Genomic DNA, 17,569 nt, shown 5'->3' with positions numbered 1-17,569 from the left:
GAGATTTTTTTTTTTTTTTTCAAATACGAAGAAAGAAAAGCATCCGAGACGTTTAAAACGAGGGCTCAGCGGAGCCGTTCGCCGTCAGAACATCAACAGAGAAGTGAAAGTGGAACCGAGTGAGGAGCTTCAGCAGCTCGGGAGACTTTCCCATCGTTTTAGCAGGAACAGAAAGAAGCGACAGTCAATAATCTTGAATCAAACGTTAAGTCAGTCAATGAGGAGCCTTTAATTATCATCAAGTGGGAGATTTTTTTTTTTCCCTGTTTGTCTTTTCATATCACAATGAGAGAAAATAAAATCGTAGTTTGGATTTGTAACTGAGTCAAAAATGATTTATTGTGCCATATATGCTATATACGTGCTCTTTTTTTTTAATATATATATTGTATTTATTATGAAATAGCGAGGCTCCAGACACCCTGAGTTCAGGAAGTATTAAAAATGAATGGCTGGATGCATTTATTATTTTCATTGCGCCGCGAGATGTTTGATACCCTCGCGACCCCTCGTGAAGGGAAACCACGCGGGCGGACACGGGCTTCACTCGGCAGGTTATCCATTTAAATTACAGATGAATCAAACGCACGCCGCCCCTCTAATGCCCCTCCGACCGGCGACAACAATCTAACGGCGGTGGAAAAACAAATTGATTGGGGTTATAATCATTAGCCGCAATTTCTCCGCAGCCCCCCTGAGGATGCACGGCCGGGAGGGGGAGGTGAGGGTGGGTGGGAACGCATCCTTCACGGGCTCCAATCGCGGGGGGGGGGGGCGATCTAAACGGCCGCAAGGGTCAGAGGTCGGCTGGTTCAAAACGCCTATCAGCGCGATGCAGCCGCCATAAAAGCGCTGTTTCTTATGCGAAGCCTTTGACCCCTCATTAACCCGGTCACCGCCGCCCGCAGAGTTATCGCCTGCCACCGGGGGTCAGAAATCCTTCGCAGCATCTGGTGGCTGCGGACATGTGCGGGCCAGCGATAGAGGGGAAGCGCTGTTTATGTGTCGAACACACAAACACACATCGGGGAGGGGGGGGGGGGTAGGTGGAGGAGGAGGGGGAGCATCTTATCCACCTGTTTGTTGCGCTCTAATGAAATAATGAGGCCAAAGAGAAGATCTCTTGTAGTGTTTTTTTTATGGATATGGCTTCACTGTAGCGGTGATGCTGGACAGGCAGCAGGTCAGTCGATGGCTGATACATGATGCTGGTGGCGTTCTGGCAAATTTAACCAAGATAAATCATACTTTTGCAATTACAGTTCAGACTGTCTGCAGACATTTTGCTCCTGAGTCCAAACACACACACACACACACACACACACACACACACACAGACGTGAATTTGTTTACTCATATGGACGTCTTCAACCAGTACAACACACCAAACTTTGGCTTCCTAACTCACACGCTGGACAATCGCCACAATTCTAGTGTGGGATTCCACAGGCAGGAGATCTCAAAGATGCTGGTGTGAACAAACAGAACTTTGGGAAAAAGATTATATGGGACAATAAGGTGTCAGTCTTGGCGTTCCTGTGCGCCTTGTCATCTCCACCAAAAACAAGAGGGGGAATAAAGAATTATGGGTGAAGCCCGACTGGAAAGACAGCGCAGGTGCTGTTCAAGGCACATCCAGCTGCTGATGCTTCCCAGACGGCTCTTTACGATTGGCTGTTGCTGGTCTTTGGTCAGCGGCAGCCCAGGAGCAACGCAGACGTCAAGCTGGGCCCTGACTCAATCTTGAGGAGTTCTGGCTTGCCTGAGGAGGGGGCCAATCAGGCTCCGAATCCGCTCAACAGGGTCTAGTGTGTGTAACAGCTGAAGGACCACTTTAGAAACTGAGAGATCTGTCCATTCATATAAGTGCACATACGTATGCTGTAAATAGTGAGTGGGTGGGCTATGCATTCAGATAAGCAACTGATGTAAACAACCAGGAAAACCAAACAGGAATTCCTGATTCATTGGAGGTTGAGGAGACGTGGAAAACTCCACCGTGGTGACGATAATGGAGATGGTTGTGGGATTTGCCCGAAAGAAAGAGGGGGGAAAAAAAAAGATAAAGCTCTTAATGAAATCAAATTTAAGTGGAATCAAATGGTCTATTGCACTTTTTCCCATTAAATCCATTAAAACATTCGAGTTGTGCTATTAAAGGAAAAAGTACCGAAAATTGGTTCAGTCAAAATGACTAACCTGACACAAAACCCGCTTGAAACGAATAAAGGCAAAGTGAAAAATTCAATCTGCGCAGCAACACTTTGAAAACAAATTAACTTTGAACTGCACTAAACAGACACAAGTGAGCAGGGTTGTGAGCAACTGAGGGTAAAATGAGGTAAAATGACTGAATAAACCAGACAAGTGGGAGAGGGAAAAGTCAGTCATTGTCTTCATCCCGATGTTGGCGAAGTCCAACCAGCTACTCTGACGTTGTGCAGTTTCACAGCACCGTCAACAGATGTGCACTGCATCAATTACAGACCACGGGAGACGCAGCGTGCTGTCTTGGATGTGGAGACGAGTGCAAAATGTACTCAACACCTTAAAGTGAGTGAGACCTGGATCCATTCCAAATATCAATCGTTTGTTTTGCATTCCTGATTCAATCATATTTAAAATTCCCATATTGTCGGATCTTCATCTTGCATCTCCAACTGCAGTGGTGCCAGTTACACACTTGGTTGTCAGATAGACTGTATAGACATCGAGAAAATGGAGCATTCAGCCCTTAGTTTACATTCAAAGAAACAAACACATTCAATTTTAGCTTCCGGCTAACACTGATACTTTGATGGACCTTCCAAAGGAAGGGTGGAAGGAGAAACTAGGTAGGGTGTTTTTACTAACCCACTGGTATTGGTACCCTTTGTGACATCACGAAAAGTTGATTTCCAAAACTGTCTTAGCAGTAGGAGGAAAAAAAGAGCAAAGAGTGGATTTTAATTCTTGAACTTTTTGTACAACACTCAAACTGTTGTTAGAAAAAAGCAAAATGTGATTTACTTTTAGTGTTTTATATGCAGGAAATTATTTACTTTTGTACTAACTTGATTAAAAGGGAGAAATTTCAACCCCTGAAAACTAGGCTGAGCTACTTGACACACCGTAAATAGACGATGAAGACTTTTCACTCTGCTGTTCTGGAACTCCCTTCAACGGGAGCGTCACACAAGTTAACCCACCAACAAATTTGTAGTTGTGCAAAAAGTGATTTTATTTTGGCCACACAGGGGCAGTGCCACAACACCACGTTTCTTGATTAATTTACACTCTTTGACCCAATTATGTTTGTGCTTGCTGAAGTGGGAAACAATTTAAAAATATAATTAAAATATGTACGACCTCGACAATTTAATTAGCATTTTTAGGGCTGTTAATTGGATTTCTCTATTTGCATCTCTGACCGAGGATACCGATAAATTGATTTGATTTTTTTGATATTCACTTTTGTAACTGACAAAGTTAAAAAAAAAAAAAAAAAAAAAAAAGTTTATTTTTATCTTTATTTAAATGTGACGTGATTTCACATCTTCAAACATTACCATCAGTGGATGGGAAGTTTTGGAAACACATAGAAGCAGACAACAATTATTAATAATTTTTGAAAAGCAAATGTCTCATTCCCAAACGGGACAGTTTGGTATTCTGCCAAGCCTTTCATTTTTTATTTTTTATTTTTAAATATTTTTTCAATGCAACTGTGTTCCATGTGGTGACTGGACTCGTGGTCTCAGTGAATCCCATCCCTCCAACTAAACTCCAACGTTCTCTCCTCCACCCCTGACACGCTGCATCCTACAACTTTGGTAATGTGTGGCCTCGGCACCGTCCCGATTCCATGTAATCGCCGCTCTGACGGGCTACACCCTCGGGGTCCCTCCACTCCCCCCACCCTCCCCCTCGCACCTGCGCCGCTCCCAGGTCCCTACAGGAATGCGCCGGGGCTTGTAATCGCCTTTGTGGGGGCCATTGGACTTGTATGGCTGAGTGAAACTTCCCAACCTCACAGCGCGCTGGCCGCTGAATGGGACTCAGCGTGGGGCGGCTCTCCAAACAGCGGCCGCTGCCAAATTCCTGCAGTGGCGCCCCACAATCACTCCCACACAGGCCCAGATACACCGCCAGGCTGAGGGGAAAGGGGAAAGGGGGGGTGCCAGTGGTGATGGTGTGTGCTGGTTAGCGCATGACAACTGCAAAAATAGATAATTAAATAAAAATGTAAAAAAGTGCAATTAAGCAAGAGGGATATGCTTTGATTACACTTATTGGTGAATGTTAGAGGGAAAACTATATATATATATATATATATATATATATATATATATATATATATATATATATGTACATATATATCAGCACATTTTTATTTACACGTATCTCACCTGTGCTTATATAGTTCCAGTAGGAGCTATTCGATAAAATGTAGGGTGGAAATAGGAAATGAGGGGGAAAAAAATAAATAATAGTAATTATCATAATAAACGACGCTGGTCAAAGTTTGAGAAACGCAGCATCCCCCCGTGCGCAACTTTTGGGACATTTGCGCAGCGTTTTGGCGCATTAGGTCTGCGCGCCGGCGTCATAGCGCGGTAGCATAGCTGTGGGTAGATAGAGCAGCGCTGCAGGATTAAGAGGCAGCAAGATTGTTAAACATGTCAACGTGTAATTGCACGATAAGGCCCTTCCGAGGAATTCATTGGCCCAGTTGCTTTCTCTATTCCGCGCTAATCTCGCCCGGCACATTCGCTCTGTGTGCAATCTGTCTCCATAATCTTCTGTGACAGAGCGGGCGACGAGAGCAGGGGCTGCTTGGTAATTTTTTTTTCCTTTTTTTTTTTAGGAAAAGGAAGGAGGAGGGGGCAGACGCGGAGAAAATATGCAGAGGCGTGATAAAGTGACGCTAATTATCCCCATTTAGGACAGGGAGTGCAAGGGATCGGGGCTTTACGAGCAGCCGCAGTGTGCGCCGGAGCTGATGGCCTCCTCGCGCGGAATATATCGCTGGCTACAAGATAAGAGGAGCGCACGGTGGAGAGAGATTTATTGGGGGCCCCGGTCAGCGAGGCGCGTGCACGCACGGGGTGGTGGTGGGGGGAGAGAGTGGGGCGCGCCGCCGATGCTAGTGCGCGCCTTCTCCCCCCTCGCCCCCCTCTCTACCCCAAGGTGTCATTTATTCGGGTTAAATTTGCCAGAACGCTCCTCTTTTGGAGCGCGGCGACGCGCCGTGACGCTGCTCCGCCTCTGCGAGCTTTCAGCGCTGTAATCCGCATCTCTTCACATCGACTGATAAGGCACAAAGGAGGGGAAGGGGAGGGGAGAAAAAAAATAATATGAAAGAAAGAAAGACAGAAGCACCATCGCTCCCATTAAAACACATAGCAGGGGGGGGGGGACTGTATGGCGGAGATGTGGCCACAGATGCGGCTCCTTTTTTCTCCGGCTTCCGGAATTTAAAGTCACTTCCAGACGAAAAAAAAGAAGAAAAAAAAGCTCTGATTTCTTCAAGCCCATGACGTTCCGCGCTCCGCTGCGTGTGCGGCCTTAACAGGTTTAATTGACATACCACGCAAGTCTTTATCAGTGTGAAATACGCCCCCCCCTACCATCCCCTCCCCTTAACTATGTATTTGAGATTAATTGATTTAAAAAAAATACCTAAGTAGGCATAAATTCAACCTCATTTACATGTTTATGGCGATTAGCACCGTATCTACATATGGGGCCTATTAAACAGTGCGCGTCAAAAGCAGCAGTGGCCTGTCAAAAAAATAAATAAAAATGATGTAATTTCCTAATTAATTTCCATTCTTTTATAGGAGGATTGATAATCTGAATGCATCTTTCTCTCTCCGTACAATAGCTCAAGCTCAAATATTGACAAAATTCACATTTAAAAAACGACACATTTACATCTTTTTTAAAAAATCTGATGAATCCTCATTTTGCGAGTGCAACAGTGTGGCTGAGCATGTTTGAAAACCTTGATTATTTTTAAACACTGGTTATATTTTCCCGGGAAAATATAATAGCTTTATTTTTTTTCAATCCCATAAAACGCCAATGTTAAATTTCTCGTTTCTCCCCATGACCAAACACGTATCACAAACCCGATTCTCAAAGTTAAAGAAATTGTTTTGCGATCAGTAATATTTAGTATTTGAACCACTTTGTCTGAAGGCAAACATCGTCGGCTGATATGTAACTTTCAGCTGTTTATAGGTCACCGTCGCGTCCCACGGGCCTGTTTCACTGCTGATCGGCACGCTAAGATATATTATCCGCTAGTTGTGGTGTTTGTTCTCGGCTGTAACTGAATGCCCAGAGAGATATAAGGCGGGTTATTAAAAAGGACTCCATGCCTCGGAGCGCAGCGGCTGGGAAATGAACCAGTTCCAGGGAAAGATCGTTGAAGCACACACACACACACACACACACACACACACACACACACACACACACACACACACACTCTTTGGAAGCAATAATTCATTATTGTATAGAAACTGTTTCTTCGTTAGTCACAAGTTTCGAAGTGTTAAAAAAAAAAAAATCAAAGAAATAATAATATATTTTTTGAAAATCTACGATTTAACAGCATTTAATTGTGTATATATATAAATATCGATATATATATATTGAAACGTTAAACATTCATGTTTGTCTATATTTAGACAAACGGTTCTATAATATTTTACTGCATGAAAGTCTTATGTGACCTCCTTAAGAAATCCTGAGGAAAATGCACAACTCCTCATTATGTTCTATAAAATATAATTCTAAAATATTAACCATTTAAAAAATTTTTTCCTATTACTCTTTTATTTTGCATCGGATAGAAACGCCTCAATATAAATTCCTCAAAGTCCACTTTATATTCTTTAACAAAAACATTTAGATAACAGGTGGTTTTTCATATCAGGCCTTAAGGGACCATTTTTATATATGTTTTGATGTTAATAAAAATCTGCGCAAAGAATAATGAATATACCCATCTTAGCCTCTTAATATTAAAACATATTAAGAGGCCATATTATTAATATTAAGCTGATTTCTGTCAATATGTTCCATCTAAACTATTAAAATATTTTCTTCACATTTATGTGAAGAAATAATTGTATTACATTTGCTGCCTTGTACAAGTTGTCCATGAAACGTCACTGTGACTATATGGTTTCTTGGAGGCCTGCACACCGGAGCTTTTACGCACAATTACGCGCAAACAATTAGAGCATTGAAAGACTGAAGGGATCCGTGTCGAGCAGCGCTGTCAAAAATATAAACGGCCTGATATTTGTCTCGGGAGGACGTTCACTCATTAACGTTGAACTTAAACCTCAGAAAAAACAAAAACAAAAAAACACTCGTTTGAGAATAGCAGGTTGGTTGTGTGTGAGTGTGTGTTCGTTCCATTAGAGAATAATAATAATAATAAATCTAGAACCGTGGGTTTAAGAATCAAAGCAACATATTGAGAAATTTATTCAATTCTTCATTGCAATACCAGGGCTTTTCGCTTGCAGAAAAGCACTTAAATTACATCAGCAGTTGCCCGTCATCCTTTAAAATATTAAAATTATTCACAATTTACAATAATTAGTGTTACAATTGAAAGAGATGACTTCCAAGAATTCAGACACAGGCCTCTGCAAATGAAAACAAATGTTTTTAAAAAGGATTGCGAGATCCCCCCATATCTTTTAAAGCACTTCCTTTAAGTTTATGACACGTTATCTTATTTTCAATAACTTACAGAGACCCCCCCCGCCCCACCCCCGCCCACCCAAACCTATACCCAAATTATAAAGACAATGAAACCAAACATCCCCGTGTGAACCTGGCGTTAACCTTCAACCACCGTGAAGTTAAATGGGAAAGAAAAAAGTAAGAAGAAGAAGAAGAAGGAGAAGAAGAAGAAGTAGAAGATGACACAATATCCAACATCTCAGCATCATATCCGTTAAATAACTCCACGGGTGGCTATCGGTGGGGGGGAAAGAAGCCGAGATGAATATGCTATTTATCCTTCATTTACAATTATAATAAACATTCTGTACAAAATGCAGGTAGTTCTCGGGGGGGAACCGGGTAGGAGGGCGTTTAAAAAAGAGGTAAATATTTGGTTATGTGTTCGTTTTGCAAGTTTTCGATTATTCTGGGGTGACTTTTAAATGTGTGTTAGAGGGACCGTCCCGTTCACTCCAGCCGTGGCGCTCTGGTAATGCTGCGGCAAGGCATGGAGTCTACTCTGCATGGACGGGTCCCCGGGCTCTCCGGTGGGTAAATACATGCTTATCATCTCCCTCAAGTCTCCGGGACAGGGGCCCCGTGAGTGTGTGCTGCTGACGGGCGGGCTTACGCTCGGCTCCGACTTCACCAGCGAGCCCAACGTCCCCATGGCAGCCGAGGAGGAGACGCCGGAGCCCTGGTGCTGCGCGTAGCTGATCCCGCCGTAGCCCGACGGCGACGCGTTCATGTAGCTCTGCGAGTTCGAGATGGGGCTGTACTGCAGCGCCGTCATGTCGTAGCGGTGCATGGGCTGCGGGTTGTGCGTGTGGTGGTGGTGCGAGTGGTGGTGGTGGTGCGCGCCGCCGCCCGGGTGCTGGCTGTAGGCGAGCTGCGCCTCCTGCATCATCGCCGCGGCCGCCGCCGCCGCCGCCACCTGGCCGGAGTACGCACCGTTCGCCCAGCCGTTCATATGCGCGTAGCCGGAGCCGGCGGACCCTCCGTGGCCCCCGGGGCTCTCTAACCTCTGTCCGACCCCGGATGAACTCATCCCGACGCCCAGGCCAACTCCAGCGCCCCCGCTGGGCCCGGAAAGCAGTCCGCCGGCGAGGGAGTATTTGTCCTTTTTCAGCAGCGTCTTGGTCTTCCGCCTGGGTCGGTACTTGTAATCCGGGTGCTCCTTCATGTGCATCGCCCGCAGCCGCTTCGCCTCGTCGATGAAGGGACGCTTCTCAGCCTCGGACATCACCTTCCACTCGGCGCCCAGCCGCTTGCTGATCTCGGAGTTGTGCATCTTGGGGTTCTCCTGTGCCATCTTCCTGCGCTGTCCCCGCGACCACACCATGAAGGCGTTCATCGGTCTCTTCACGCGCTCCTGGTTCGCCTTGTTGGCACCGTTCGGCCCCGTTTGGCCCGAGTTCGTATTGGTTTGGGGGCCGGGGGAGTGGAGGTCGGTTTCCATCATCATGCTATACATTCACCCGGCTGTTGTGAAAACTTCGCCAACAAGAAAGAGAGGAAGGGAAAAAACAAAAACAAACAATGAGTCTGTTTCACGCGGCGAGTCGAGGCGCACGCGGGCTCGAGTGCGCGCAGAGCGGCTGGAAAAATGAGTGCCCAAATGAAGCAAACACGCGGCGAAAAAAGAAAATTAATCCGAAATCGGATGCGGCGGCGGGGGGGAAGAAAAAGATGCTGCTGCTGAAACCGCGGCTGCGCCCTGTCGTCGCCGAGGCTGCTTCACATCCACTGTGAGAGAATGCGCATCGGAGCCGTGCACTTTCCCCGTCGGAGTTGAGAAGTTGGTTAAAGGCGGCAGCCATATGATGCGCACTGACAGCGGTTAAATGAGTCACAAGCGGCCAATGGGGCTCCAGCAGCAGAGTGATTTGCATGGCGTTTGGTCAGGTGACTAAAGGAGCATAGAGGCAAAGCACACGGGTGGATGAGGAGGGGAGGGAGGGAGGGAGACAGGAGGAGGAGGAGGCTGAGAGGAGGGCCAGTCCCACAAATAGCACAAGACATTTGAAATCTCCAAACGCGCTCTCAGAGACTTCAGCCAAACAAAAATAACTTCAGATTTGCTCGCAGTGCAAGTAGAGGAGCGGCCAGGAGGCGGTGGGCGAGCGCGCTGCCATGACTCAAACATATTTTTATCTTGAAAGAAGAAAAAGAAATGAGGCTCTCGCTGCTGATTAAAAAGAACAACCCCGGAGGAGATCTCTCAGATGTGAACAGGTTTCCTATTTTTGTTTGTTTGTTTCTCAGCCTGCATGGCGAGTGAATTCAACTTCTTATCTGATTGGCTCCCAAAAGTACGTTCGTGGTGTGTTCAACACATCTTCAGCGGGCTTATATCCCCCAAAATCCAACTGCATGCGTTCCGGGCCCGAGTGCAGTGCACATCCACCACCGCTCAAAAGCAATTCAGCATGATGGAGATGTGACGCTCCTTCAAAATCCATCAGCAGCACCTGGAATTATTCCTACTATGAGGTCTGCGATGAAAATGTAGTTATGGTGAGTAAGAGTTGGGCGTGGAGGATTTCAATTTTTTATTTTTTATTTTATTTTCGGAGAGAGTGAGAGGGGGGTTAGAAATAAATAATGTGTCCAACAGGAGAAGCCACACAATGACGTGCTGGAGCCGCGTTATCGCCGTCTGCTGGCGGAGCTGAGTGGGTCCTGCGGGAGCGTGGTGCATGTTTGCGTGACAGATTTTTTTTCTGTGCGTGTGTGTGTGCGAGAGAGAGAGAGGGAGAGAGAGAGAGAGAGAGAGAGAGGGGGGGGGGGGGGGGATAAAGTGAGAGAGAGAGAGAGAGAGAGAGAGAGAGAGAGAGAGAGTGTGTGTGTGTGTGTTTCTATGGGAAGCATAAGATGTAAAGAAGGACCGCCGTAAACATATGCGGTATGTGTGTTTATGTGTGTGTGCGCGCGCGCGCCTCTGTGCCACATGTTTTTACGCTCCGTATTGAACGTAAGCGTCAAGTGAGTCGTCCGCAAGCCGGCAGAGGAGAGCAGGAGAGCGGCCCTACGTGTCTTCGGCTCCACACATATATAATTCAGATTTCACAGCTGACCTCCCCTGAAAAGCCCAATCAACCTCTAATTGAAAGGGAAAACGAAATACCACTTCCCCGCGGCGAGACTAACGATTTAATCGCCCTTTGCTGTGTTTTTCCCCCCTTGCCTGTATTATTTTAATTGAAGCTAAGCTCGCTGTAGCTCTGTGTTCGGGGCCCGAGGGAGCGGGATCACTCGCACGGATCCATGTGATGCTGTAGTTAACCCGCTTGGTCAATAGAAGGCCCGGTCCCGGGGCCAATGTGGCTGCAGGGTCCCCGGGGGGCAGATGACGATGGATGATGAGCCCACGTGGTGCCACGTATGAGTCGTCACGGCAGTAAACACACAATTCAAAGTAAAACAACACAGACGCCGCGTCGATACAGCAGGAAGCGTTTGTGCACCGGAATAAGGGGAAAATACAGGAAAATATTTCGAAATATTGCTAAATTTCAGTGTCAATTAAATTACATTTTTTAAATCAAGATTTCTATTTTTGGATGGTGCATTTGATGTACAAAAATGAAAAAACACATTTTATTTGAATATTCAAAATAAAAATGTGAAGGATCATTAAGAAACAGCCCTATTAATTTAAATGTGACGAAGTTATTAATTTTCAATACACGCTATTATTCAACAAAGCGCAAAAACGATGCTAATAAACATGTAAACAGGGTAGTATTTATTATTATTTTTTTTAATAAAACCTATTTACAGATGAGTTAACGTTTAGAATTATAATCGCTGCTTGTTTAAGGGGGTGTGGGGGGTGGGTGGGGAGGGTCAGCCCGCACACGGACACTGGGACCCCTCTTTCCCTCCTCCCCCACCCACCCAAACCCCCCTTTTAACAAACCTCTTTTCAAAGCTGCCCGTTCCTTTTGTGCGCGGCCGCTGCAACAGGATGCGTGCGCGGCGACGGTGTTGCGTGACCGTGGAGGCAAGGGTCAAAGCAGTTATCCAACACACACACACACACACACACACACACACACACACACACACACACACACACACTTTCACCCCCCACCCCCAAACACGCTGACAAACAGTTGATACGCGCCGTTGAAGCCAGTCGCAACAACCCAAATGTGCACGAACATCTCAGTTAATTCCTGATGTGAACCGTCTTATTTTCCCCTCTTTTCTCTCTAATCGGCGTCAAGCACTAAACCTGAACGAGGAGCCGACGATTTACACGCAGTTTGCGGTGGTGGACGGATGAAAACAGGAACTCGTGATCACCTGCTGCTGAACAGGACGCGAAAGTGGGCGAAGCATGAGAAGAAAGGTGATTTGTTTTCGAGCCCACAAAGATGGGTTGATGAGCACTCCTGCAACGCAAAACATAAATAAAATTAAATTAAAAATAAATAAATAAATAAATGACACACACCGAGAGGGCATAATCTAAATATCGATAGGAAATAAGCAGCCAGAGTGCAGCAGCAGCAGTAGTAGCAGCAGCAGCACTCCTTCACACACTCCCACCACATGGCGCACCTCTCTGAGAGAGCGCGCAGTGCAGCCGGTTGTGGCAGAAACAGAAATAAAGAAATCAAACGGAACCGGCGAAAAAGCAACGGCACGGTAGCGCACCAGCCCACCACGCACAGAGGGAACGCTGTCAAACTGACGATCTCTTTGTACGAGGAAAAAAAAAAAAAAAAAAAAAAAACAGAAACCGGAAAGATTAGACGCGCCTCTGAATGAAGCCTGGTAACAATCACGGCTTTTTAAACGCGCTTTAATTCTTAATTCTATTTATCGGCGCCGTTTTCACATTAGGTTAAAGAGAAAATAAAAATGAATGTGGTACAATATGGCATTTTCAGGTTCAAAACGCCGACTACCCATCCATCCTCCCGTGCGTAAAAGTGTCGCGTGTGTGTGAACTTACGCATGGTCAAACTCGCTTCCCTTCTGCTCCACACCAGGCGGGCAGCTTTTCTCCTCCTCCTCCACACTCCTAAAGCCGTCCTAAACCCTCTAAAGCCTCATGTAAGACCGCTTCTCCCATTACAATCTGTCTGCTCGAGCGCCAAGGCCGTCCGTGCCCGGTGCCCAAACCCACCACTCAACACACACTGAGGGGCAGAGACAAGAAGAAATGACATTTATTATACACTAAAAAAAAAAAAAAAAAAAAAAAAAAAAAGGAGAGAGGGACAATTCCAAGTTATTGTTTCGCCCCGCAAGAGGGGCTTGCTTCTGACATAATGAAGCGTCTTTTGTGTGGCACAGAACAATGCAAAACAAGTATTCTAATAAATAGACACTTTTTCTTTTTTTTCTTTTTTTGCTCTCCAGGATGAATGGGGCTGGAGCGGCGGGGTTCTGAAAGGCAGCTGTGCCGCATTTGGGGAGGAGGGGCGAGGACTCGAGGAGGAGCCCTGCAGCCCCGCTGCCTCCTTCCTGGATCCCCACTCCCATTCACTGCTGTATGGGAGGATGCAAAGACAGGTGGAGGAGGAGGAGTGTGTGTGTGTGTGTGTGAGTGTTAGTGTGTGTGTGTGTGTGTGTTTCTATGTGAGTGGGTTAGTGTGTGTGCGTGGGGTATGAGTGTTAGCGTGTGTGTTAGTGTATGTGAGTGTGTGTTTGTGGGAGTGTGTTAATGTGTGTGAGTGTATTATTGTGTGAGTTTATGCTTGTGTGTTTGTGTGAGTGTGAGTGTGTGTGTAGTGTGTGTGTGTGTGTGCGTGCTCACACGGTATGGTATTGACGTCTTGAGGCTGTCTGTCTGTATTCAGCGTTTTGCAACACCGTCCAACAATGGCATCCTCCAATCATCAAATATTGCCTCACACGGGGAACTTCACAATATCCAATTAGATGTAGTTCTGGCCCGCGAGGCGTCTTCCGAGCTCGCAGGCCAAACAAAGACCACGTAACTGTTGATTTTTGTTCTCTCCTACAGTCTCACGCTCACATGCCCTCCCCGCCCCCCCTCCACCACCCACCCTTCCATTTGTTGTGCAAACACCACGGGGGGTGGAGGGGTGATGTAGGTTGGTTGCCTCTCCCCGCCTGTTGCAGCGTCCTGGCTCTGAGGCTGCTCCGAGCTGCCAGACTCCGCCTGACTTGTAGCCGCTGTCGCTGGCAGGTGTCGCCGCCGCAGCCGCACATCCATCTGCCTCGGCTGGCAGAGCCGAAGTGGGAGGGGAAAAAAAAGAAGAAAATGCTGGGGGAGAAGGGCAAGGGGTGCATGTGTAAAAGAAAAAGTGCGGTGGTGCCAAACCGGACAGAAATAGAGACTGGGCAGCTAATTAGCTTCTTTACAAAACACTTCTTCACTCAAGGCTCTGATGTTTGACCTTTTTCCGTCTTTCCTTTTTCCACCCCCCAGACTGCGGCAGAGCAGTCTCACTTGATTAATTCTGGAGAAATACTGTAGTTTACAGCCTTTTGTCAAAAAATGCTCTGTTTTAGATTCCTGCTAAAACCAATGTTTTTTTTTGTGTGAGACCTGGAAGGTCTCACAATAATAAAGTATTCATCTATCTATCTATCTAGGTGTTTGGGAGGGGTAAGAAATGAAGAAACCAAGAGGTGGAGTCCTGTCACTTGTCAAGGTGGAACAGGTGTCTGTGCCCTTTGTGACATCACAAAGGGGCAGCCTTCACAGCTGCGCGTTTCTGAAAAGTGCAGCTTTTATTTTATCCGGGCATTTCATCAACAGGCAGTAGATGCATGTTATTGTTGGGGATGAAAAAAAAATAGATCGGTAAATTGAATTTTTACAGTTCACGGGACCTCCAACGTGAGAGCACAGTTGACAACACAAGAGCGCGGCGGCGACATTTCCCAATGAGCGGGAGATTGACACAGAGTGGCGAAGGAGCGCAGCGGCGGTGCTGGAGGGGCATTAAGAGAGATTTCAGGTCGGGTTCAGGGCTGAAAGTGTTGAGGGAGGAGCAGCGAGCCAATTGGCTAAAATCAGAGGTCTCGGCTCGGATCGCTAACCCACTCAAAAACCTCATAGCGCCGGTGAGAAGCAACGACACGCGCACGCACGCACACGCACACACACACACACACACACACACACACACACACACACACACACACACACACACACACACAGCGTATTAATTTTGGAGACCGACGACAAAAAAGCGAGACGCGCTTAATAGCTTGCGAGCCTTCGACTGGAATTTGTTTTTCTTTTCTTCTGCCGAAATCTATCAGGTGTACTGTGAAATAATACCAGACAGAAAGCAAATTCCCTGCCTGCTTAGGCGGGAATTCAGAGCGAGCAACCACTGTCTAAAGATGGGAGGGGGGGCGGCAGCAATATTTAAGAACAAAATGTCACAAATAAAAAAATAATGCAAGTAGTTAATTTGAATTCCGACTTTCCGATGTCGTACATGATTTCACACTTGATGGAATGGCAAAATTTGCAAAAACCCAGAGCTGAGCCGCATTCTGAGAGGTAAAATTGGCCCCTGTCTTATAAATGAATATATAAATGTACATTATATATAAATGTATATACCTATATATATATATATATGTATATATATATATATAAATATGTATGACTATGTCTTGAGTAGAACCACAGCAGTTATTCATTTCCAGCAGTTTTATCCTTCTAGAAATCTATGAACATTTCATCCCACCACTACACAGCGGCCCTTCGTTGCCGAGGACTAACATGCGCCGGTAAACATCCAGCCGCCACCGACTTGTTAAGAGGAGAAAGGTGAGCCCAGAGTGACAAACACAGAGTGTGATTTCTTGACAGAGAGAACATAACATACCATTCAAATCCTGGGACCCTTGTCCGCAAGCAATTTTGTTCTTTTGTTGCTCCTTCTGCTCTATTTTCATCTTCGTCTCTCTGCAAATTGTAAGAGAAGAGCATAAGGGCTTGATGGAGTGGTGAGTCGAAGACAGGATGACACGGAGGGAGTGAGAGAGAGGCAAGGAGGGAGGGAGAGGCAGTGAGTGAGCGAGAGAGCAGCAAGGCCAGTGTCAATCCCACAGCAAACAGCAGTGGATAATCACGGGCTTTAGGAAAACACTGTGTCCATAATGCTATTAGCCAGGATTACCTACTCCAGCGGAGAAGGCGAGACTCTCTTCACAATGTGCCACAGACCTTTCAGATAATCATCTTATCACAGATGACAAACCCAGGAGAAACATCCCATTATTCAAGACGGGCGAAGAGAAAAAATTGTGGTGGTGGTGGGGGGGGGGGTGGGAGGGGTCTACAGCACATTTGGATGAAGACGTATCCTAAAGCCGAAATTATTTGAGAGAGAGGAGAGTGAGAGAAAAATATCAGATTTTTGAAAATTAGCACACCAGCCATTTCAGCACTCGTTGCCTTATTTCCACACCACCACCACCACCACCACCTCCCCTCGCCGTCTCCTTCTCCCCTGGACTCCCTCCTCTCTCTCCCTCCCTCGCTCGCTCTTCCTCCCCGTGGGGCAATTAGAGACGAGGTTTAATGCATTGTTCGCCTTATCAATTAGCCATAACACCTTCCCCTCTGATTGGCCCGTAATGAACGCCAAGCCCTCAACAGTCGGGAGTTGCAACTCTTAGAGGCGCCGTGCTAATGGTGTCGCCGCAAGCCAGGCAAGTCACGCTGTAACAGCTCCGCTGGAAAAAGGCAGGAAAGAGGCGGCGGCGGCGGCGGGGGAGTCGAAGGGGGGGAGGCAAGTCAGCTCTCCCTAACACATCTCTAATTAGAGCTCACAGCCAGTCATTACTGATGTAATAGGGTGTAACACTAATGGCTATCAGGCGAGGCCTCGCAAACAACACAGGGGCGTTCTTGTAAGGCGAGAGGAGCAGAAAATTTACGGAGGTGGTGGTGGTGGTGGGGGGCGGCGGTGGAGAAAAGGAAGGGAAGGGGTGAAATTGAAAGTTGAGTTGGGGGAGGGGCGGCGGGTCAAGGAGTGGCGTGATTAGATGGAAAGTGTGCCCGCCGGCAGTTAGGGTTCTTAAGTATAGTAGGAGGGTCACACGGTCCATTAATGGAAAATCTTTGTTGGGGAAAATGGCGGAGAGCGAGAGAGAGAAAAAAAAGGAAGAAAAACTCGAATGCGCCGAATGCGACGCGTCCGTGTGCGCTGGGTAACAAGGATGGATAAATAATAATAAAATAAGTATAAAGTATCATAAATAAAGGATAAGACGGGGGTGGGGGGGAATAAGGAGAGCGATGCGAGCAGATGTGCAAAGCAGGTGGAGAGGGTGGAGACGTCGGGCCGTCTCGTCACTCCGGTCACCTCTCACCTAGTTAGCACCACTAATGCACCCTGCAACACGTTCCCAGCCTTAATGCATGTTTTCACATTTTCGTGTCGAAGAAAGGCTCAGCATGATGCTAGTGCGTGTGTATGTGGTGTGTGTGTGGGGGTATGAGGGAAGGGAAGGGGGGGTGGGGGGTGAGAGGAAGCTGAAGTAGTGAAGGGAAGAACCGCGAAGAGCGCCGTGAGTTCTTCTCACCGAGCGACCAGGTCCACCTGAAGGTTCAAGAGCTCCTGTGATATTGTTGTTTGTTTGTGTGTTTGTTTGTGAAGGACGCCTTGTACGCTTTCTATTTGCCTATTAGACTCGTGGCAAACCCTGACTGCAGGTCTCCTTAGGTTAATGCGTGTGTCAGAGTTCAAATGAACTGTCTCAATATTGTTTGTTATTGTTCTTGTTCTTGTTGTTGTTGAGCCATAGATGGATGTCGCAGAGAGAACCCGGTCATTTTTCAAAATAGAATCCATCAGATAATAAATAAAACAGAATTAATCTAACT

General features: G+C 46.6%; 1 protein-coding gene across 2 annotated transcripts in view; it reads right to left on the bottom strand.

Moving 5' to 3' along the window:
- Positions 1 to 17,569, bottom strand: part of sox1a (SRY-box transcription factor 1a) — a 65,572-nt gene that overhangs the window by 1,272 nt on the left and 46,731 nt on the right. The window contains exon 1 of one of the 2 annotated variants that reach the window (XM_076014631.1): positions 8,363 to 9,878. The exons of the other annotated variant lie outside the window; for it this stretch is intronic. Within the exon in view, the coding sequence (XP_075870746.1) occupies positions 8,363 to 9,205 (843 nt within the window). The 5' untranslated portion in view covers positions 9,206 to 9,878. Of the gene's footprint in view, positions 1 to 8,362; positions 9,879 to 17,569 lie in introns of those variants that run through there. 2 annotated transcript variants of the gene reach the window in all.

Source organism: Nelusetta ayraudi, unplaced genomic scaffold (assembly GCF_046127955.1).
Source record: "Nelusetta ayraudi isolate G7.1 ecotype Tasmania unplaced genomic scaffold, CSIRO-AGI_Nayr_v1 ptg000169l, whole genome shotgun sequence".
NCBI lineage: Eukaryota > Metazoa > Chordata > Actinopteri > Tetraodontiformes > Monacanthidae > Nelusetta > Nelusetta ayraudi.
This window is presented reverse-complemented; position numbering and strand designations above follow the sequence as displayed.